General features: G+C 40.7%; 1 protein-coding gene across 3 annotated transcripts; it reads right to left on the bottom strand.

The window, feature by feature from the left end:
- Positions 1 to 439: 439 nt before the first annotated feature.
- On the bottom strand, positions 440 to 23,006 carry LOC103179380 (glucoside xylosyltransferase 1). Of its 3 annotated transcripts, XM_042335763.1 has the most exons (8): positions 22,796 to 23,006; positions 15,067 to 15,159; positions 11,788 to 11,980; positions 11,381 to 11,512; positions 8,904 to 9,155; positions 5,424 to 5,547; positions 4,046 to 4,218; positions 440 to 1,565 (listed from the first exon to the last, which is right to left on the bottom strand). In XM_042335763.1, exons 1-8 carry the CDS (start codon positions 22,993 to 22,995, stop codon positions 1,404 to 1,406), a joined length of 1,329 nt encoding a protein of 442 aa, XP_042191697.1. In that variant the 5' UTR covers positions 22,996 to 23,006; the 3' UTR covers positions 440 to 1,403. The 3 variants fall into 3 exon arrangements, with proteins under 3 accessions (XP_042191697.1, XP_042191696.1, XP_042191698.1); XM_042335762.1 differs by lacking the exon at positions 440 to 1,565 and having other exon boundaries at positions 2,049 to 4,218; XM_042335764.1 differs by lacking the exons at positions 440 to 1,565; positions 15,067 to 15,159 and having other exon boundaries at positions 2,049 to 4,218.

Here is a 23,006-nt window from a genome sequence, read left to right on the forward strand (position 1 = left end):
CACTCACTGTCCGGCTGCATTGAATAGCAGGCCTTGATCTGTCGACGCATGCGCAGACGTTTCCCACAATTCAGTGTGATTCCAATGCTTGATGGTAAGTGTGCCTGCAGTGACGGGGTCAAGATGCGTCTCAAAGCGCTTCACAGAATATACTGTAAAGTGAATTGACTGTATATTTTATGGGTGAAATGTGGCAGCCAATTGCACACAGCAGTGTCCCACAAACAATCGTGGATTGAATGACCAAATTATTATTTCTTTTTTTGGTGGGGTTGTTACCCTGGGAAAAGCGATCTGCCAATCGATTAACAACCGTGTTCCTACTTACTGCTAGGTAAACAGGCGTGTGGAGTAAGGAAACTTGCTCAACATTTCACCCTGCTGGGAATCTAATCCAGGTCCTCTCGCTTGCGAGATGAGTGCTCTAACCACTGAGCTACATGACTCCATGATACAACTTATGTGAATTTTATGTATTATATTTTATATTCACCTTTTTCAACAAGAGGCTTTAGTTTTTATGTGAGTAGACAAGAGGATATGTGATACATACTTGAGGGAGAAGGGTCTAGAGAGGATAAGGAGCCATGGATGCTCGTATGGAGCACAATACTGCACAGACTAGTTTGGCCAAATGGCTCATTTCTGTGCTCTAATAGTCCATTGTTCAGCGAAAACATAAACTTCAGCTATTGACTTTAAAATGGGGGAGTGTATTTTACCGATTGTGCTATGCATCTGCATATTTCAGGTGCAAGCTCATTTGCTTTGCAAACTCACTAAAGATTTGAAGCAAAACCGAGCTTAAGATTTGTGCAAAAACATGAAATTTGGTTCAACAAAGAAATCAATATATCATTATTCCTGGCAAGATTGTAACAGGCAGTATTTTAGTTCCTAAATTTCTGCACCATTGCTCGGCAACAGTTAATTCATCCTTACAGTACTGAAATTTCAGTTAATCTAACTGATCCCTGATCGCACTTTTAAAAAGAGGAAAGCACATTGTCTGATATAGTGTTACAGATTTGATTGTCATAAAATTGCAACACTCTTCTTGCATTAGATCACATAACTCGGAACTTACTACAATTTCAAAGAATGCGTGTCATACAGATTGTCGGTGGTTTCAGTATATCTTCAGGCAATAGAAATGTATTCTCATCTTTGTAAACAGTCATATCTGAAGATAAATTAACGTTCTTTGATGTTACGACAATGTTTACATTCAAAGATGTTGTTTCTGAGGTTTTAATGCAGATACAGTGTCTGGTCCTTCACTGCTATGAATCGCTTCAATATTTTAAAAAAGCCTTCTTTCATGGCTTTCTTTCAGTAATTGACCTTAAGTCAATGAAACAATCTGAATAAAGAAACAAATACCTTTACGGTATGTTACCATATCATCTTCCTCTTATAATTTTGCTGTGGAAAGTTCTTACACTCTTCTTTAGCTGTTTTGTAAATACCTGGTGGATCCTTCCACAATATGTGTTAACAGTTTTCTGCAAATTGTCTTCAAGCGGATGTAGAAGAAAACGGATTGGGTCTTCCCCAAAAGTATACTGTAGAGTATGCAGAAGGAAACATTTTCATGTATAAATTAATGGAACACTTAATATAAAAACAATCAGTATTCAAACAAAAAATAGTGTTAAATCTTCACTACATCAATGTCAAAACATAAGCTCTGGCCAATTGCTTTGTAGCATTATTGACGTTGGCACCCGAGTAAACTATATTTAAAAAATAGAACTTAAATATTGTTATTATTATTATTTATTATTATTATTATTAAATATTGTCAATTGCTCATAAATTCATTAGGGCAGATTAAATAAAAGGCACATCACCAAGGGACAAGCAATAGCAAGGAACTCTACTGTGGCCATTTTCAAGTTTGGATAATATCTACCATTTTATTCTATGTGGCTTGTTTTACTAATCAGCATCTTATGCTGCTCCAGCAGCAAAATGACCTAGGTGATGTAAATGTTGATGTAGTGTGTGGAATATTATTTGCGAATTATTTACAAAGAGAGTTTGAAATCTTGAAAAATCCATTTTATTACAATTTCTTAAATGTGCATTTATCATTTTACACATTGTACCGTGTGCCTCAGTCAATAAATAACCCAGCTCGGGGGCCAAGCAAAGACTGTCAAGTTTTTCACGTTCAGACAAGGATGTAGTCTGAACGTGAAAGGTGCTGTATAAATATAAATTTGTATTGTATAGCATTGTTTTCCATGTGATAATTGGTTATTCACAGCCTTTATTTTGCGAAAAGCACCAATTTCTTTAATAAATTATTTCATATTCTTTGTAATTTCCTTAATCTTTTCAGTGTTCACATATTCTGACTTCATTGCTGATATACACAGAACACAAAACAGTATCATCAAGGAAATTGTACTTGGTAATGAAAGCACTTTGTGTGCATTGCTTTTATGACACTCACAGGACAAATGATCGCCTGCAATCAATAGTTCAACTCCTGAACAGTAGATACCTTCATTTCTATTATGTAAATTGCAAACAGCATTGATGCACCAGCTCATATCGATTTTTTTTCCTTTGTTTTCATCGAGTTTTAGACAATCTTCAAGTGATAAGACAAAGCAGTGGAAGCTTACAACAGAACTATAATCAGCGTTTTGGGACGTCCTCCCGACGTGAAAGGCGCTCTATAAATGTAATTTTGTTGGTGGTGGTGTTGTATAATCAACTGTTTGCAAATTTTCTGTGATCAAACATAAATTATCTTTTTTGTCCCAGAAGTTCGATTCTGATTCTTAACTGTTATGCAAAACATTATATCAAATTTCCTGAAGTTTACACAAGTCACTAAGCGTGCAAAGCACTTTAAAATGACAGCTTAATGTTTTAGCATGTGCCAACCCAACAAGCACAACTTCCCCAACTCTGACAGGCAAATGTGTAGCCAAAATACTGCTTTTCTGGCTTTCAAAATGAAAGAGTCGGATCTCTCTGAGGCTGGCTCAGTGGAAGCTCTCGCTGTGGTTTGGAGCCTCGCAGCCAATGACTGAAAATGTTACATTCTGGAGCGGATAGAGCCAAGTGGCTGAGTTGCTATCATACCTATTGTGAAAGAGGAGGTATGAGAAACCCTTGGTTAGCCATACTTCCCATTGCAGTTTCCTAAATCTACTATTTCTGTGAGCAGAGTGAACAATCTCCTTAATACAGATAGTAGCATCGGAAACCTTAAAACAGGAACATCAGAAACATGGGGTGGCAGCCAACAGCATTTTCTTATTTTAACAATGCATTAAATCCAAATATTGAAAATGCTGCATTATGTTACAATATTACCTTTGAGGACATACACTGAAGCCTCCATGAAGCACTACACCAAGCATTTGCATTAAATTCTTGAGATTCCCCAATTATTTCTTTGCAGATTACAGTAATCTTGGTCAATACCATAATCTTATTGCAAAAATAATGCAAATTAAGATGATTTACAAAGGTAATTTCTTTAAAAGAAGCATACAAGCTTTNAATATCTGATCAGATGAAAATACAGATTTACAGAGAAGTGCACCTAATATTTGGAATTTCACCATCTTCCTTTGTACCAGTTTACTGAGTATTATGGTTTATTACAACAGACCAAATTAAGTTCACAGCTGCTGCACATATTGAACGGAGAATTGTACACTTTCAGAAGTTCATTATTTGTTGAAGCAGTGCCTTAATTGATGTTACATTGCTGTAACAAAGGAAGAAAAAATGGGTCTATGTGCATTACACTAATTACAAGGCCATTATTATTGATTTTTGGTGAAAAATAACTGCCTCAGCATGATATTTCAACATAGGAAAACTGTAACGTTTGGAATTACTCAAATAAACTTCCTGCTAAAACAGAACAGCACCAGATTTGGCAGAAGTTGCACTGACTACATTTTAGGCAATGGATTTTTGCTGTGTTAAAATGGATTCCTTCAGCATCATTTCTAATAAGGGTAATTAAGTATTTCCACATTTTGAGACCTATATTTCTGGGCACAGAACTTACATCTCGTATTGCTTCATAGATGGCCCGAAAGGCTGGTTGCTTTTCATCATGGTAAACCCCACGATTCCCATGAAGAATAAAGATTCCTTCCTCTTCTGCTTCTTTGCAGTTACTGCCATACATACAGTGGTCAGGACGATAATTCCATTGACATGGAAAAACAAATAGGCTTTCTGTAAGAAAGAGAAAATAATAAGATCAGATGATGAAGACTGAACATTAAATTCATCAGATATTTGAACTCATAAATCACATAATGTGTTTACAGATCATAGGCAATTTTCATACAATACTAGCAAGACTTAGCCATTAAGAAACAAAATGTTTGTATGTCTCCAAGGGATAGCAATCCCTTGCAAAATAAGATAGGAGCTTTAAAAAAGGACATTTGATGTAAAAGTGAAATGGCACTGGACTTTTCGCCATTGAATTTGGATTGCCAAAAAGTCTTTCTGAACCACTGCTTAAGTGTTTTGTGAATCTGCAAAGTTCACAAACTTTGCATACTGAATGAAGTTAAAGGAACAAGTAAGTTACCTTAAATGTAAGAAATCTGATATTACACAAACTCCTCAGTTGAAATAGATCACGCATATACTTGTAAGATACACAATTCAAAGCAGAGGAATGTGTTAAATGTCCAACAACTTGAGTTTTCAAATGCTCTGCTTGAGTCTGGAAATCAGTGAGCAATCATTAATTGAATTTCCCACTATGGTCAGGTAATAAGCTACATCAGATACAACATGAATTGTCAGTGAATTGGGAGACATGTCCAATTCACATCATCTTCCACAAATAAGGCAAGATGGCTGGAATATCACTCCTAGTAGGCCGTGGTCATGGTTTTGGCATCAACAGACAAATGTTTTCCCTTTACTCTACACTTTGAGGTGAAAGCAATTTGCTAGAAGCCAAAGAAAAGCCAGCAAAAAAGATAGGCAATTAGTTAACACTCTGATATACAATTCCCCTCTAAATATTGTTTTGTGGTCTTATGTTCAATGGTCAGTTGTGACAAAGCAAGTTCAAATAATTTGCATGAAAACATTCTTTTGAACCTCTCACGTAGCTCTTCCAGTGATGATTATAACAATTATTAACAATTCAACATCTTTCAGGTATCATCTTTCATTTCAGGAATCAGTTCAGGTACCCACGCCATTCACCAAAAAAGAGCAAACTTGTAAAAAAACTTACAAAATGATCATGCTGCCATTATAATTCAGGGGTTGAGCACATTGTGAAGTGTATTGCTGAGCCACACAGAACAGGAAGGCTCTGTGTTAAATTAGCTGATGTCAGCCAGGGTACCTAGATTGGGGCCGGTGAAAGAGCAAGACATGAGTTCCCAATTAAAATGTGGAAGAAACAACACCTGGGTTGTAGTGGAAGACAATATTCAGTAAATCTTGGTCTCCCCAGGTTATGTTCAACTTGTATTTCTTCAACAGCGGTAGAAGCAAATCTTCCCATTTTAGCTGAGCTGCAGTCATATCATTCTGTACAATAAAGAAAATGCATTTTATTTTCTACTAACTATTATTCTGTCATCTGAACATTTGATATTTAACTACTTTAATAATCATAAAGAGATTGCATGGATGTCTAATCAACATATGTATGCTAATGTCTTAGAGAACTCAAGCTCTAAAGGAATCACTTGAAATACATTCTCAGTTTGCACTAGCTGCCACCATCCTATGGAACTCCATTCCACATTCCTTTTACCTCGCTCCCTCCCTTGCCTCCTTCAAGACGCCTCTCAAAACCCTCCTCTTCGAATGAGCCTTTGGAAGAAAGCGGTCCTGGTCAGGTACTGAACGTAGGGGAGGAATGACAGTTGGGGGTCAAACCGGATGTCTAGATTGTGGACTGATTCGGTGAGTCTGAAGGAGAGCCAAGGGAGGTTGAGGAGTTTAGATCCACGGGAGTGAAGACGTTGACGGAAGCCAAGGAGTACGGCTTCCGTCTGGTCCATATTCAGCTGCAGGAAGTTTACACTCATCCAGGCCCTGATGTCTGCCAGACAAGCTGACAGAACATTGGCGGACCTGGATTTGGTACTGGAAGTGGCAAAGTAGATTTGTGTGTCATCCGCATACATGTGGAAGTTTACCCCATGTCTGCGGATGTCATCGCCCAGAGGGAGCATATAGATAAGGAAAAGAAGAGGGCCAAGGATGGAGTCCTGGCGTACCCTGCAGGTGACCGGGCGGGGGTGAGAGGAGAAACCATTTGCTGAGATGAAATGGAGGCTGTTGGTTAAGTAGTACTCGAACCATGCGAGTGAGGTCCCACTAAGAGTAGATGAGGGAGGAGAGCTGATGGAGGAAAATGGTGTGGTCGACTGTGTCGAATGCGGCAGAGAGATCCAGGAGCACGAGGAGGCAGAAGGAGCCCTGGTCACAGATAGAGAGAATGTCGCTTGTGACTTTGGCCCACATTTTAGAGCTTGCGCTAGATTCAGAAGCAAAATTGCCACTGCAACACACAAGTGGGAGGGAGAATAAGAGTGCAGTGCCAAGTATCACAAAGCTGAAATTCTCCCCATGAAGGACAATGTAATTCAGTTTACAAATATCCTGTATAAATTCAAAAAAAGTTTAAAAGAAAGCAACTATCAATTATATGCTTCAGCAATGAAATCTGATCAATATAGCTGAACATAAATTGAGAGCTTACAATGGGCAGACAACATTGAGAGATCATTATGCAATCAAATGGATCACCCAAGAGCTGTTTTCAATGTTAACAAGTTAGTCTTATAACAAACCCAGGCAAAGGTGATTTGGAGCGGGATTGCTTGCAGCCAAATAAATCAGAAGATTCTGAAATGTTGAATTTCATTCATATTTCCTTAGAATCTATTGGTACCACGTAAACTGAATAACCACATTATTACAATTTCTCATTGAAAAATGTGTTGCGGTTGTAAAACAAAGCTAAATTGAAACTCTGAGTGAGCTCTGCTTTTGATTTTTTTTGTTACAATATCATAGAAGGTAATAACCAGTAATTAGGTTTCTTTGTTATGTACTGGAATAAAATCAGACCATTTTCCTCCTGTTAACAATGCTCTATTGTGTCACTTATACAGCTTAATACTGCCACCTGCTGGTCTAAAATGAATAAAAATGCAACATTTAAGAAATTGAACCTCATCACTGCATTTATTTTGCAATGACGTGAGTTGATATGCTGGCAAATCCATCTCAAGCTTTCAGTGACAATTATAGGAGTACCATGCATTTCACGCCAAATTATACTTTGATGCAGGACAATTTTCCTTGAAAAACCGAGTATAAATGAAGAACGCCAAACTTTTTGGAAGTAATAATAGATCACTTACTCATTAATTGAAAAAATGCCTGCGGTAAAAGGATGAAGCAAAGTAGTCATTAAATTAGATTATTTCTGGGCCTAACTGCTCACTCACTCGTTTGAAGGACTTTCCCTTTTATTTATGACTGGATTCTACGAACATATTTTCATCACCTTGCATGTCAGGGCAGCTTTATTAAATCATTCTAAGCTCAATAGTGAAATTAAGCATAGAAGCCAGCAGTATACATCACAGAAGACACCATCAGCTGCTGTAGCCTTCATCAACTTTTCACGTCTCAAAGTCGTTTACAAATACAGTTTACTGTTTGAGAGATTCAAATAATTTAATGATTCTCCAAACTGAAATTCATGACACATTCAAGCTTCACTCTCAGTATGAAATTAGAATCACTCAAAACTTTGATCATTGTACAATAGAGAGTTGTTTTAAATAGATGAAGCACTGCAGTACAATGAGGTTTTGAACCCTGCTTTATTTGTAGTATGGTGGAATAGGGTGTGAAAGAAGAGAAAGAAGGAAAATCCACATCAATGACAGAAACTATATTCTCCACCTATTGATTTTCCTGCAATGTGGGAAAGGCAAATTGAATTCAGTGAGGCATAAATTGTTTTGAAAAAAAATACCCAATGCCCTGGAGGCAACAAAGGTGGGGAGGGGGGAACACCTCTGGAGGCAGCATATTTACACTGTAATAATAATAATCCTCGCATTTGATTTAGTGTTTTATCACGTCTTTGAGACGTCTCAAAGTGCTTCACAGAATAAACTGTAAAGTGACTTGACTGCTTATTTTCTTGGCGAAATGCGAAGCCAATTGCGCACAGCAGTGTCCAACAAAGTCGTGGATTGAGTGACCAAATAGTGACCATTATAATGGTGCCCCTGTACCAGAAATGCGAAATAAGTCAAGCATGAATTAACCACTAATTATTCCTACGTTGACTAAATGGGTTTGGTTTTGAGGTTCACAAAATAAATGGAGATTTTAAAACATTTAAGATTGTGGGGATTTTATTAAGAAATGGAAAACAGACCTCAAGGAAAATTTTGTTTCAGAGCAATATTAGCAGAGGTCTGAGAGATATTGCAAAAATATTTTCTTAAATCAAGTGTTACATATCAGGCTACATTTGTCATTGGTATATGCTGACAGTTGCGTGAATTTAGATTTGAATCAAATGCTTCTGTGGAAGCTTTGTATTGAAACCTACCGTATTCTAGAAGTGAGATTTTATACCTTTGTGGCTTTCAAGAAATCAAGCATGTACCCAACTTTTATGGTGGAAACAAATATTTATGATTCACCAAATAATCAAAAACAAAACATTAGGCCAAAGTTCTTCAATCAAGACTATTTGAGTTAACATGTTCTATATAACATGATATAGAAGATCATATCGCTTTAATCACTCAACATCCTGGTACCTTTAAAGCTGATTTTGTTGCAGCTAGACAACTGCATTTTGAGATATTTGGCACATTTGACTAAGTGATTAACACACTTACTTTGAAGTATTGCTTCCGAATACGTGTCATGTTCATTAACATAACTCCAGAGTTGACACCAGTCTTTCCATAATATGGATGTCTGGCAAATCGATTATACCACCCAATCCGTGGTTCCTCATGTTCTGGAGCCATTGCAGCAATCTGAGTATGATTGAACTCTTCCAGAAATGCCCATATGTCATCCATTGGGCGTAAAAAAAGAATATCTGTGTCCACGTACAGCAAAGAATCCACCTCCTTGAGGATCAACTGCAGCAAAAAAAAGTATGTCAAGAAATGAACTGACAGGAAAAATATTACTCCACAACTTACTGAACACTTTCTTAAAGTACCTGTATTTTAGGACACGTATGTGCAAACCTAAAGTCTCTTTATGGGTAGCTAACAGCACTGATGAGCAACCTTTCTGAGATCTGCCCAGCAGTGGCAATAACCGGTGTAGTACAAGGACACTGAGCACCCCTTCAACACATTGGGATGTCAGTTTGCCAGTCTTATTAAAAGTCTATTCAGGACCAAATTCCTTATCCCCAAGCTTTCCAATTATAAGTTGCTTGGTTAGTAATGAATTGGGCCATTAGAAAAGTTCGGCCTCAATTTTTCCATGTAACCCGCAACAAACAACCCACCCACTACAAACATCCCCCTCTGTCACAAACCTTAAACACAATGTGCTCAGCCCTGGGCCTCTGTGCACTGCTGCCCGCTGTTTAATCGACACCGCTACTGTGGGCGGAACAGCTCCGGACCACATGCGTGATGCGAGCGGGAATCGGGCTTTTCTCAACCCGAGGCCCCATTGTTGAGATTTTGTGTCTCTCTCTCTCCTCTGTATGTGAATGCCTCTTTGGTGTCTTTGAGCGTGTGTCTCTCTGTAGTCTTTGGGCGTGTGGCTATCTGCATCTTTGAGCGTGTGTCTCTGTACCTTTGAGCGTGTCTCTCTGTTTCTTTGAGCGTGTGTCTCTCTGTATCTTTGAGCGTGTGTCTCTCTGTATCTTTGAGAGTGTGTCTCTCTGTATCTTTGAGAGTGTGTCTCTCTGGTGTCTTTTGAGTGTCTCTCTCTCTCTATGTCTGAGTGAGTGTCTCTCTCTCTATGTCTGAGTGAGTGTCTCTCTGTATCTTTGAGTGTGTCGCTGTGTTTTGAGTGTGCGCCTCTCTGTGTCTTTGAGTGGGTCTGTCTGTCTGTGAGTGTGTGTGTGTGTATATGTGTATCTCTCTCTGTGAGTGTGTGTGTCTCTCTCTCTCTTTTTCTGTGAGTGTTTCTGTGTCTGAGTGTGTCTCTCTCCCTGTGTCTGTTGGCGGGTCCCGAGAGGCAGGAGGTGCTGGCCTCCTGGAACCCCTCAGTCAGGACAAATCGTTGCCCCCACCCCCCAAGAGTGGGCCAACCAGGTTTGTTAAAGAAAGCATTAATAATTTTTTTGCAATAATCTAATACGTGTTATTTCTTCATGTTTATCAATATAAAGTGAAAATGTACAGTAAAATGTATCTCTTAATAGCACTAATCAACCCCCTGCAATTTTCGACAAAATTTGTCAAATCTCCCTGCAATTTTTGGCAAATATTTCCACAATTGGCCTATTGGCCCTGGTAATGGACTATAAAGTCACAAAAGTCTCCTTATCAGTGTTAAGAGCCAAAACAAAAAGGCCAAAGACTTATAAAACAAGATCAATATCATACTGGATGAGGCAAGTCTCAGTGCACCAACAGAGCACATTAAAAAACAGTATCTCCTATGCATCTCCTAGTAATAGTAATATATAATATAATATATAATATAATATTGTATATTTCAGGGATGAGAATAAGAATGATTTAGCATCGTCAGGAAAAAAAGAAAAGGATTGTACAGCAATATACTTTGTGGTCACACCCTCCTAATAACAGGGGAAGGATATTCAGCAGAACAGCCACGCTATAAGTTATAAACAGTACAGTAGAGCCCTGTGACAATGTGGTGGTGGTAGGGGGGGTTTCTGTAGAATTCTAACTAGTGCAAAACATGACACAATTGTCAGATAGTTCTTCTACATTCATTATGCATGCTGCACTGCACGATTAGGAAAGAAAACAGAATAGACATACTGAACAAAAATATGATTGCACAAATAGGGTTTCTCTGTGGTGAAATTACCAACCACGGCAGGTTGCACATAATGGGATATCTCCAAAGTTACAGTATCATGCCACGGTTGCTACCTTAACCAACCAGAATATCTTGCATATGGTGTCTGAGTACCAAGACGTCTAATCAGAAAGCTGTAACAATAATAGGTTGACAAAATGGTCATGTATCCATATAATCAAGACTTTGGAAAAACTGCAGCATTTCCGGAAAATTTGAAAAATGCTATCCACCACACACCCTCAATGTCACACATTTTTTTCATCACTAATCTCAGACTCATAGAAAACACTTGTTTTAGCATCTTTGTTGCAATGTCTCAGATATATGTAACCATAAATCTTACAGGTAGAAAGAGTCTCTGGGAAGCACAGGGTTTAAACAGCTTCTTCCACACGCCTACATTCTCAGTTGGAAATGTTATTGGGTAGATAGTGTAACTGAACTTCTGATTGAATGGTATTTCCCACGATTCCAACTGTGTACAAAACAGACAGAGTATTATTAACAGTGTGTTCATTCAACATTTTTGGAAGCAAATTAGCATTATTTATTGTATTATGCTCTGCACTTGTGCAACTCTCTTCAAGCCACTGAACAGGCAACATGAGCTGCATTGTCAACTGGACTGGAAATCTAAGCATTATGCTCTACTGTTTAAAAGTTTAAAGCAAAATCAGAAAGCCAGTATAGCTGTAGAAAAATATAATTTCTGGCAGGAAATTAAGAATTTTTTTTGCTACAAATACATACTGTGCCTTTGAATTTATCATGCAGTTGATCCTCTGCAAAGATGTGGAAATGAAGTGGTTTCTGACGAAATAAAACTGCAGACTTCAACATAGTTAGAGTTTCCTCCAATCGTTCTCCACAAGCTACCACGGCCAGATGCATCCGCCCCAAGTTGTTTTCTGATGAGGCTGCAGGGTACCGTCTTGCTCCATGTCTGTGGAATCAATCATAGTAGGATTCTGTTAAAATTCCATCCTTTACCCTAGGGATTCCAGGCGCTACCCTCAGGTGACATTTGAAATTCAAACGCAAAAGGTGATTTTTTTCCTACTCAAACCATCAGCATAAAATGGCAATATTTATAAGGTGGAACAAAGGCTTTCAAACAATGTCTAGCTTCTTCTGAGAAAATAGAATGTGGAAGCAAGTGTACTAAAATTTTAATACAAAATAGGGTAAACAAAATAAGTCTTGAAGCTCATGTGGTCAATTGTTCTTTAATATCTCCGAAGACTCCATTTATAGCCTCCCAAAAGCAGGCAAAAGCTTTCTTCATTTAAGCATTCAATTAGACTGGTGGAATGGAAGTATGTCCTCTTGGTTGACGTGAAGTCTGCCACAAAAAGAGTGTGAGTCGTCTCTGAGAATACTGCTTCTATACTTTGTCTCAGAGAAAGATTCCTGAGCTAGGCAGATGCGTCTCTCCAAGGAGAGTGTGTGTCCCATTCCAGACAAAGGGAAATATCCATGTATAGGTTACAATCATGTGTGGAACTCTCAGTTTGGTTTGGATTTTCTTATACATGGCAATGGGTTTTTGGCATACTTCAGGAACAGGCTTCAGAACCTGGCTGACCAAAAACAAAATCAAGTCCAGTCTGAAAAGCTTCAGGGATAGCTTGTGCAATTCAATCTCAATTCCTTGTGGCTTATGAATGCACTGAACAGACAGATGCTCAGGATAACTGGTCTCGAAAGTGGAAGCTTTATTCTTATGCCAAAGTTGGGAGCAAAACAAGAAACATAACGATACAATGTTTGTTTTTGACAGTGGATTCATCAAGTTTTAAAAAATTTTCAAAAGGGAAAAGTACATCTGAAGCATATCACGTTAAGGCGTAAGTGAAACATTTTAGTTAATCTATTTGTTAAATACACTAAACGTGATGCAAGATTTAAAAATACAACCTTAAATAACTCTCATCAAGATACTCTCACCAAAAATCACATCAAAAAATCAAATTTGATCAAAGAAAACTACTAAAAACACATTGGACATATTGGACAATCACTTTTCAGTTTGCTCAGTTATGCAAATGTAAGCTACAGAAAGCTTTGACAAACTGAATGAGTCCTGGAGTCATGAAGACGTTTGTCATTGATTAAAAACTGACATTATTGTAGTTTATTTGTTAAAAACTGAAAACTAAAAAATATTTGCAACTGAAAATATTGTATTCCAAAAGGTGCACCTGTCACAATGGCTGACAATATCTATGATAAAAGAAAATTTGGTCACTCAATCCACGACTGTTTGTGGGACAATGCTGTTCGCAATTGGCTGTTGCGTGTCACCAACAAAATATTCAGTCAATTCACTTTACAGTATATTCTGTGAACGCTTTGAGACATCTCGAAGATGAGATGAGATGTGATCTTTATCAAATGCAAGGATTATTATTATTATGAGCAAAAGAAATATCTATCAGTCAGAAGCATTACTTTTCCACATCTTAGCTCAAAACTAGAGAACAACTGAAATCCCACAATCCCACAACTCACCATAGGCCAGAGATTAAAACTGGTCAGTTGGGTTTTGTTGAACTAGAAATTGTTAACATGCAGTGCATTTACCTACTCCTCGATCAGTAGAGTAAAGCAAATTTATCGAAAAGCCTTTTGAGTTCAAGATTCAGAGTAAAATAAAGGAAGGGAACAAATTGCTAACCAATCCAATTCACTGACAAGGCTACAGAGAGCAACACACACTTAAAGGACAGCTGGAGGCCAAGTTGAAATATAAATTAGCCACTGACCATAATAGACACACTCACAAATCACTAAATGCTTTTTAAGTCAACAATTATTTTGAATGGCTAAGAAAGGTCCAATCATCAGAAATCATCAACTTGTGGCGGCATAGATATCATGCCACAAGCTGAAGAACACTTTACCCCCTTGGTTTGCCATGGCAATTAGACAATACAACATTTTACGACACCTTTACATTGCAAGTTAGCCTGCAGACAAGTGTGCCTTCAGCTATAACCCAATGAAAATTGGCCAAAGGGGAAGTGATGGTAGGCACCGTCAAAGAGAAAGGTTTTCAGGTGCGATTCTGGACCTCAAGACAGGCAAGGAGGGGGCAAGGCAATGGGAAAACTTTACAAAGTGGGTTATCCCATTGCCTCTCCAGTGCTTGTACATTTTTTACGTTTTTGCACCCTGCAATTTTTATTTGTGGACTTTGCACTTGCAATTTGAAAGGTTGGGGAAGGCACATGGGCCATAATGTCAAGATAATAAACACAAGTACGTTTGGAACTCTTAGTCCAGAATGATAAGGGTCAGCATTGGAATGAAACAATGTAATGATATTCCCCTCGTTAAGTGGTCTGATAACATTATGCATTTCTTGCGTGTGGAAACCTTTATAAATTAATTTACCTAAACGACAATACAGAAATAAAGGTCCTGAAACTGGAAGCCTGAGCGCAAAGTTGCTTGATATCACATCTGCCCATATCATTAGTTTTGATGTGCCGAACGGAAAATAAACTTGTATGAATAACCATACGAAGTTGTGTTTATCATTGTGACATTTTGGCCCAGGTACCTTCCTGAACCTTTCAAAGTGCAGATGCAAATAAAAATAACAGAGTGCAAAAAATTCAAAAATGTAGATGCAATAGTGCCTACTTACTTGTACCACTATCCATCATAATACATCTTGGTCATATTGAGAATATAAATACAGAAATCAACAAGAAGCAGCTTCTGTGAATAAAACTTACTTGCCTTTGCAACTCTTTCCCATACCCAATTTATTCAGGCGTGCCCACAAATTAGTTAGTAGATTACAATGCAAATGTAAAATAAAGCCTACTTATTGGACACATTTTCTGTGGACAGCAGCATATCGACAACAAACAATATTGGAACTATGAATAACTAATTGCAGTTTCCTGCACTTTTATTTCCAAAGTCAGAAGAATTTTAGTCCGAAACACTCCAAAAGGACATGACTCACCAGAAAGCCTGGTCACAAAAGTTTGATACACAAATTCCAAGGCAGCCTACCTAAACGCAGATTCCCAAAAGCAGTTCACCGCGCAAAGACCAGTGGGCAGCATCCAATACGGATTCCAGAAAGACACAGACAAATCCTTACACCTGATTGAACAAAAAAAATAGAATGCTTTACATAAATACAATGAAATTAATCCAAAAAGGGCTAATACTTAAAATGTTACTGTCGTACCTTTTGTGCATCATGCTCTTAAAAGGGAGAAGGTTGGGAATGAAAAATAAGTACTAAATATGAGGGTGTTGTGGTGAGTGTGAGAATATGAATGGGCACTTTGACAAGGTATTTGGCAACAATGACCCCAGGAGTGGTAAAGCAGAGTCAATCCACTTCACAATATATTCTGTAAAGAACTTTGAGAAGTCTCAAAGTGATAAGGCGCTATATTAAATACAAGGATTATTATTAAATTAAAGAGAATTAATTGTAACTGAAGACAACATAAAATTTAAAAAGAAAGCATAAACATCTGATTCAACTAAAGTGATTAATTGAAATGTGTACATGTATCTCTCCTTGGCATAATTTTGCTAAGATTGGTTGTAAAAAGCTGGTAGTTTTGCTTTGGACTCTCACTGTTCTGAACTAGTAGAGTAGTGAGTGGAGAATTCCTTGGAAAAAGGAAGGGGGTTGAGATTTTTCTCCTTTCACTCTTCCGGTGGACAAATTCTTAAGATTGTAGTTCCAAACTATTTTGATAGATGTTCATTTGATGCATCAATTTTCTAACTGAAAACATTTAAACTTTCCAAATTGCAAAATATTGGACAACAACCAAATTATTAGTTTCTTCAGAAGCTCACTTTGTTCTCATTCTATAATTGCTGAAACACCTGAACAACAATTTACATCTGGAGGATGTATCAAAGCACTTCATGCTCTTTGTGGCCCATACTTCGGGGGAGAAGAGGGAACAGCAGAGGAAGGTAACCAAAAGCGTGGTTGAAAAGACAGATCTTAAGATGGGCTTCAAGGGCAATGTAGAGGGCCTCCTGAATTGAGTTCCAGAGAGTTAAGTTTCAGAAGTTAATTCACATTTCACTAAATATGAAACCTGTATAGATCTGTCCATATCTTACCCCCTCAAGAAAGGCTGTGCGCAATTGGCTGCCGCGTTCGCCCACAAATATACAGTCAATTCACTTTACAGTATATTCTGTGAAGCGCTTTGGGACGTCTAGAAGACGTGAAAAGCGCTATATCAAATGCAACGATTATTATGTGTGATCAAAGTTAGTGCAAGTAGTAAAGCCCCAAATATAGTACAATTAACCTGTTTTTGCTCCTGGTCTTAAATGGACTTATAAACTAACTTGCAACTTTTTATGGGAAACAATAATGACTTAAAAGTTCTTCAAAGCCAGGTGTTAACTTTGGCCAGTTGGTAGTACTCAGTCAGAAGGTTATCAGTTCAAGCCCCACATCAGGACTTTGAACTCAGTCAAAGGTGACATTCAAATACAATGCTGATGGAGGACTGCATTGTCAAAGGTGAACAGGTCCTTCAGATGAAATGTTAAATCAAGGAGCTGTCTGCCTGGATGTTTACGATCACACTTTGCTACTCAAAAAGAGAAGGGAGTTTCTCCCAGTGTCTTGGTCAAACAATCCCCAGGATAAAATTTGTCATTCGCTTCATGTGTGTTTATGAGATATTGCTATGCACAAAACTGGCTGCTGTGTTTGGTTACAAAGACAGTCACAGTACTTAATAGCAAATTCTGTGAAGTGCTTTCAGACATCCCGATGTGAAAGACGTTATTTCTTATGCAAGCATATGATTGTTATTAAAACCAAAAATGTAGCTTGTGCAGGTAAACTAAACAGGTTATGTAAAGAAGGCTACTGCTCTCAATTGTTGCCTCACTCTGAACTATGCTAGATATTTAATCGATAAAATATTTAAATGCCACCATTTATACGTAGCTTAGTAAGTCAACACCTCAGACATTCTACCATAATGTAATAGGCCTCCATGGATGATGGAGATTCATCTGTGGATTGGTAAGTCCTCAACATTAAAGATGTGTGCATAGTAGTTTTTACTTGACAAAATAATTGCTTGAAAAGACACGTCTGTTAAAGTAAAATACATTTTGCTCCTCTGCATTTCTCTACAATCAACTATTAGTTCAATAACTGCTGCAAGAAAACAACAGAAGTTAATCAAATACTACTGAAGTGCTGAAAGTACTTAAGTTAAAAATCAATATTTTCATATTCCACATCATTGCAAGCACAGAAAATACAAATTAAAAATAAATTCTTCTACTCTGCACCTTTTGAATTATACTTCTCTCTCAGGGATTCTCTCCCCCGTGGCAGCACATCGTTTCACAGGTTAGTTGCTGCTTGGTTTCATTTTCGTGTGGAATCTGACAAGGTTTCATTCATTTTTGGCATTTACTTCAGTTTCAACTCACATCCAGAGTTCAGTGTTTGTTTTTTGTTGTTTTTCTAGCCAAACTGTCACAGAAGTGGAAACTAACAGCAAGATTGTGCCCAATTTTCTCTTTCTTATCCATATACATAAAAACATTTGCCTAAGTTCTAACTGAACTCTGTGACGTGACTCTGTGATCCTTTAGCATTTGTAACTCATTTCATAATATCCCATGTTTTTCAAACGATTTTCATCTTCCACAAAATTTGCAGTATGCACTCCACTCACCAAACCCAGGAAGCACAGTGGGCCTAAAGTGTAAAAGTGGAGCAGATAATCAGGAAAATCGTTTACCTTGTGTTTCCAGCTGAAACTGAAACACTCTGATTAAGGTTTTCTGATTCTGTTGCCTATCACCCATTTTTTTCTTGATCAACCTCTCCTCTTGGAGATTGATTGTTGCAAATATAAATTTCATTTGCAAAAGAATACTTGCAGAAAAGAGTGGATTTTTAAATGTCAGTCAGAAACTGTTCCCATTTCTCAAGCATCAACATTTTGAACTTAAGAGTAGTTATGATGACATACACTGAATTCTACAAAAATCGGGTTCTACATATTTTCCACAAAAATATTTTGCACTGCATCTCTTCATTATCAAAAGTCCCAAGTTATGCAGTTCTTTCACTGTGCTGAGATGATGTACATAACATTTATATTTTTGTTTGGACAGCCAGGTTTCTGACACATTTACTGTACATATCAGCCAATTACAGAATGAATTTGAGGCTTGTTAGTCAGCCACCCTGCTATCTCATATTCCAATTAAAACTGTCTCTTAACTTCAAATGGGGTCCTCTTCTCGATGTATGAATTTTTTGTCTCTAGTCATATTTCTTTTCTCCTAATTATTTATAAGAAAAATAATCAGATCAATTTCAAATGGAAGCAAACATGAAGTGCAATGCTTTCATCTTCAGCTGCCTTCATCAACAGTTTATCTTTGCTGTGTGAAGGTTGATCCAACTCTGTTTCAAATGTTGCAGCTCCACAAAAAAAGTAATAAATATTACATGATCTGATTTAGTCACCCAACTTCAAAATTATGCTACCAAGCCAGGTGCTGGCTCATCTGTCATCACAAGAGCCATGGAGAACTGAGAACCTGCTTGGATCAGGAACCGGACAACTGAGACTGCCAGGAAGTTGATATGATTCCACCATCCTGTTGTCAAGCATGTCACCTTGGAAACAACTGAGTCCTGAAGAGATCCTGTATCCCCAACTTGGCCCACAGGAAGAGCCACCAGGTGATCAAAGTGCAGGTTTGAGCTCTCACTAAGTGGACAATTTCAACTTATCCTGAATTCTGCAACACAAGTTCTCTTCTGCACAAAGGGCCTCATAACCAGCTCCATTGGGTCCTGATAGCTCAATAGATCAAGTTAAGATCATTGTTCTGGTTTTGAAAACTCTTCAGTGTCATCCTACTTGTCTTCAGTTTATTCTGACTGCTCTTCTGACATCAGGTTATAGCTTGCTCCTCACTCTAACACTGGAAGCCAAGCTCATGATAGAAAGATTGACGGAATAATGCGGGTTCAAGCCCCAGTTTAAAATCTAGAAATACACACTCCAATGCAGTGTTGAGGGAAGCGCATCATTATTGCAAGTGCAATACTTAAGATAAGATTCCAAACTGAAGTCAAACTATGGTCCTCTCGGTCTGCTTTGAGTATTCTAAACAGAGGTTCTCAAACTGTGACGTGCGCCTCCCAACAACAATAATAATAATCCTTGCATTTGATATAGCGCTTTTCACGTCGGGAGGACGTCCCAAAGCGCTTCACAGAACACACTGTAAAGTGAATTGACTATATATTTGTGGGCGAACGCGGCAGCCAATTGCGCACAGCAATGTCCCACAAACAGTCGTAGATTGAAAATGACCAATTTATTATTGTTTTTGGAGGGATTATTATTAGGCGTGTGGATTCTGGGATTCATGAGGTAGGCCCCATGGCCTGGCAGAATCATTCCCGACAGCCAGGCTCCATATTGACGCTTCTCCACACGGCCAGGCCCTGCAACAGCACTTATGCCTATGATCAGTGAGACATTCAAACCCCTCCTCTAACTTTCTACACTGCAATCCGAATTGTAGTACTTTGTACTTAAAGGAGGCAGGCTCACTCGTCCCACTGATGGGTGGGATTGATGGAGATTGCAATGTCGTGGTCTGCAGTTGTTTGGTGCTGTGATTTCCTGGAGTGTTTGTGCAGTTTTGTTTGGCTGCTATGATTTGTACTCTTTTGGGGCAGAGCTGTGGGACGCTACTGAGGGTTTTTGTGAACTAGAACTTGTGCTTTTGACTCTTATACACATATTGTAACTGTATTGATTAGAACACTTCTACTTTGTTACTCGTATTCTTATGGTGTATGGGCTTTTCGGTTCTTTGTGTTGTCTAGATGAACTGTGGTGAGGCGCAATTGTTTTTTTCCTTGGCTTAGGGAGACTTACGGCGAAAGTTTGAGAACCCGAATTCTAAAGCAGTTATGATAATAATCCTTAATCTATATTTAATGCATTTAATATAGCATCTTATGTATTCGAGACGTCTCACAGCACTTCATTGAATGTACTGTAAAGTGAATTGACTGTATATTTTATGGGCAAAATATATAGGTTTCTACTTGTCTGACATTCAGCTGACTAAATTTATAAGTACTATATCAAACGCTGGGGTGATGATTTTTTCCTGAATAGTTGGGTGCTTGACATATGCAGAAACCCATCACAATACTTAAGAGACTGAGGGTTCCATATATGAACACCACACACGCATGGGAATATCCCTGTGTCTGGAATGGAATGCACACTCCCCCTGGAGGGACACATCCTGCCGACCTAATTCCAGAGTATTTGATGCAGGTTAGTAAGAGCGAAGATTGAAGACCCCCGGAGTGTGCGTTGGAAACTTAACCAGCTTATTTAAAAAAAAATGCATAGGTTGCCATTCAAAGCATTGTCTTGCAAGCTCTCCACTTGTCCAGCCAGGTCCACCCTCCCAGTTAGGGCTTGGGCTTTACAGGATTAGCTACAGTCCTGCAGCTCAGTGGTTAGAGCACTCGCTTTGCAACCCTAACCCGAGTTCAATTCCAGGCAGAGCAAAACCTTGGGCAAGTTTCCTTACTCCACACAGAGCCTAATAATAATCCCTGCAAAAAACCCCAAACAATAATAAATTGGTCATTTTCAATCCACGACTGTTTGTGGGACATTGCTGTGCGCAATTGGCTGCCGCGTTCGCCCACAAACACACAGTCAATTCACTTTACAGTGTGTTCTGTGAAGCGCTTTGGGACGTCCTCCCGACGTGAAAAGCGCTATATCAAATGCAAGGATTATTATTATTATTATATTAACAGGAATCGATAATCGTATTTAGAAGTACTTGGTTGTATTCGGTATAAGTGCTTAACTGTATTGAGACGTCCAGAGGATTGGTGTGAGCGCCATCGTTTGCACGTCGCGGAAGAAGGTCTGTGGGACTGCGCTGAAGAATAACACACGCAAAACACGCGAACAAAATCCCCCACTTCGATTCATCCGATCTGTGACCCCACCGCACTTTTCTGAGCCCGGGGTTTAACAACAGACCCTCGTTTACACTTTTGTGTGTGTGTGTGTGTGTTTTTTGGTGCCGGGAAATTTCTAACCCTTCCGTTTACAACCAACATCACTGCTCGATTAACGAATGAATGAATTTTTTTTCAAAAAAAAAAGGAAGGAAGGCCTTGCAAATAAAAAAAAAGAAGTTGGGAACGACCAGCCTGGAAGTTGCCGAGAGTGAGGTGTTTTTTTTTTGGAGGGGGGGGGGAGAGGGAGGGGAACAGCCTCTGGCGGGTCGGTCCGCCTCCTGAGAAGCAACGCCGCCGCCGGGGGCTTGAGGTTGGGCGGGTCCCCCCCCCTCCACCGCGCGCTCGGGCGGGTGGCGGTTGGCGTTGTTTTTCGGGCGCGATCGGGTTTCGCCCGCAAACCGTTACGGTCCGTTTGCGCTTCGCGACGTGTACTTCTGCCAAAAGCGCTTTTTGACGGTGAAAAAGGGGGCGACGGCTCAAACGGCTCAGGGTTTTCGACGTCGTCGTCGTCAGCGTTGTTATTGTTATTATTTAGCGCGGAAACAAAAAAAATCAGCTTAAAGGGGGAGGAGAGGGGGAGTGGGGGGGGGGAGAGTGTGAGAGAGGGGGGGAGAGGGGGAGAGGGAGAGAGGGGGGGAGGAGGGGGGAGAGGGGGGGGAGAGGGGAGAGAGGGGGGGAGGAGGGGGGAGAGGGGGGGAGAGAGGGGGAGAGAGGGGGGAGAGGGGGGGGAGGAGAGGGGGAGGGGGGGGGAGAGGGAGAGAGGGGGGGAGAGGAGAGGGGAGAGGGGGGGGGAGGAGAGGGGTGAGGGGGGGGAGGAGAGGGGGAGAGGGGGGGAGGAGAGGGGGAGAGGGGGAGAGAGGGGGAGAGAGGGGGAGAGAGGGGGGGAGGAGAGGGGGAGAGAGGGGGGGAGGAGAGGGGGAGAGAGGGGGGGAGAGGGGGAGAGGGGGGGGGGAGGAGAGGGGAGGAGAGAGGAGGAGAGAGGGGGAGAGGGGGGGAGAGGGGTGAGGGGGGGGAGGAGAGGGGGAGGGGGGAGGAGGGGTGAGGGGGGGAGGAGAGGGGAGAGGGGGGGGGAGGAGAGGGGGAGGAGGGGGGAGAGAGGGGGGGAGGAGAGGGGGAGAGAGGGGGGGGGAGGAGAGGGGGAGAGGGGGGGAGGAGAGGGGTGAGGGGGGGGAGGAGAGGGGAGAGGGGGGGGAGGAGGGGGAGAGGGGGGGGGAGGAGGGGGAGGGGGGAGGAGAGGGGGAGGGGGGGAGGAGAGGGGGAGAGGGGGGAGGAGAGGGAGGAGAGGGGGAGAGGGGTGGGGGGAGGAGAGGGGGAGGGGGGAGGAGAGGGGAGGGGGGAGGAGAGGGGGAGGGGGGGAGGAGAGGGGAGGGGGGGGGGAGGAGGGGGAGGGGGGGGAGGAGGAGAGGGGTGAGGGGGGGGAGGGGGGGAGGAGAGGGGGAGAGGGGTGGGGGGAGGAGAGGGGGAGAGGGGGGGAGGAGAGGGAGAGAGGGGGAGGAGAGGGGGGAGTCTCTTCCTCATTTTTAAAAAAATTATTTGAAACCTTAAAAACATCCCCCACACACACACCCACACACTCTTTGAAGAGTTTTTTTTCTTACACTATCAAACTGTATCAGTTCCAAACTACAGGGAGAGTCGGTCGGTCGGTCGTCTCCCTCACACCCCCCTCCCCACCCGGTACGGGCCGCCTCTCACCTGTCCGGCCTCGGGCCCGCTTCCCTGACCGGCCGAGCGTCGGTTTGCAACGCCATCCGGGGCCGGTGCGCCGCGCCTCCCGCCGCCCCAAGTCCTTCCTGGGCCTCGGCCGTTTCTTGCAAGACGTAAAGGAGGAGGAGGCACAGGCCCAGGGCCGAGCAGAGCAGCGCAGTCCCCCCCGCGCGGAGGTGGCGCCGCATCGTCCGCTCCG

This window comes from Callorhinchus milii, unplaced genomic scaffold, assembly GCF_018977255.1.
Source record: "Callorhinchus milii isolate IMCB2004 unplaced genomic scaffold, IMCB_Cmil_1.0 Scaffold5, whole genome shotgun sequence".
NCBI lineage: Eukaryota > Metazoa > Chordata > Chondrichthyes > Chimaeriformes > Callorhinchidae > Callorhinchus > Callorhinchus milii.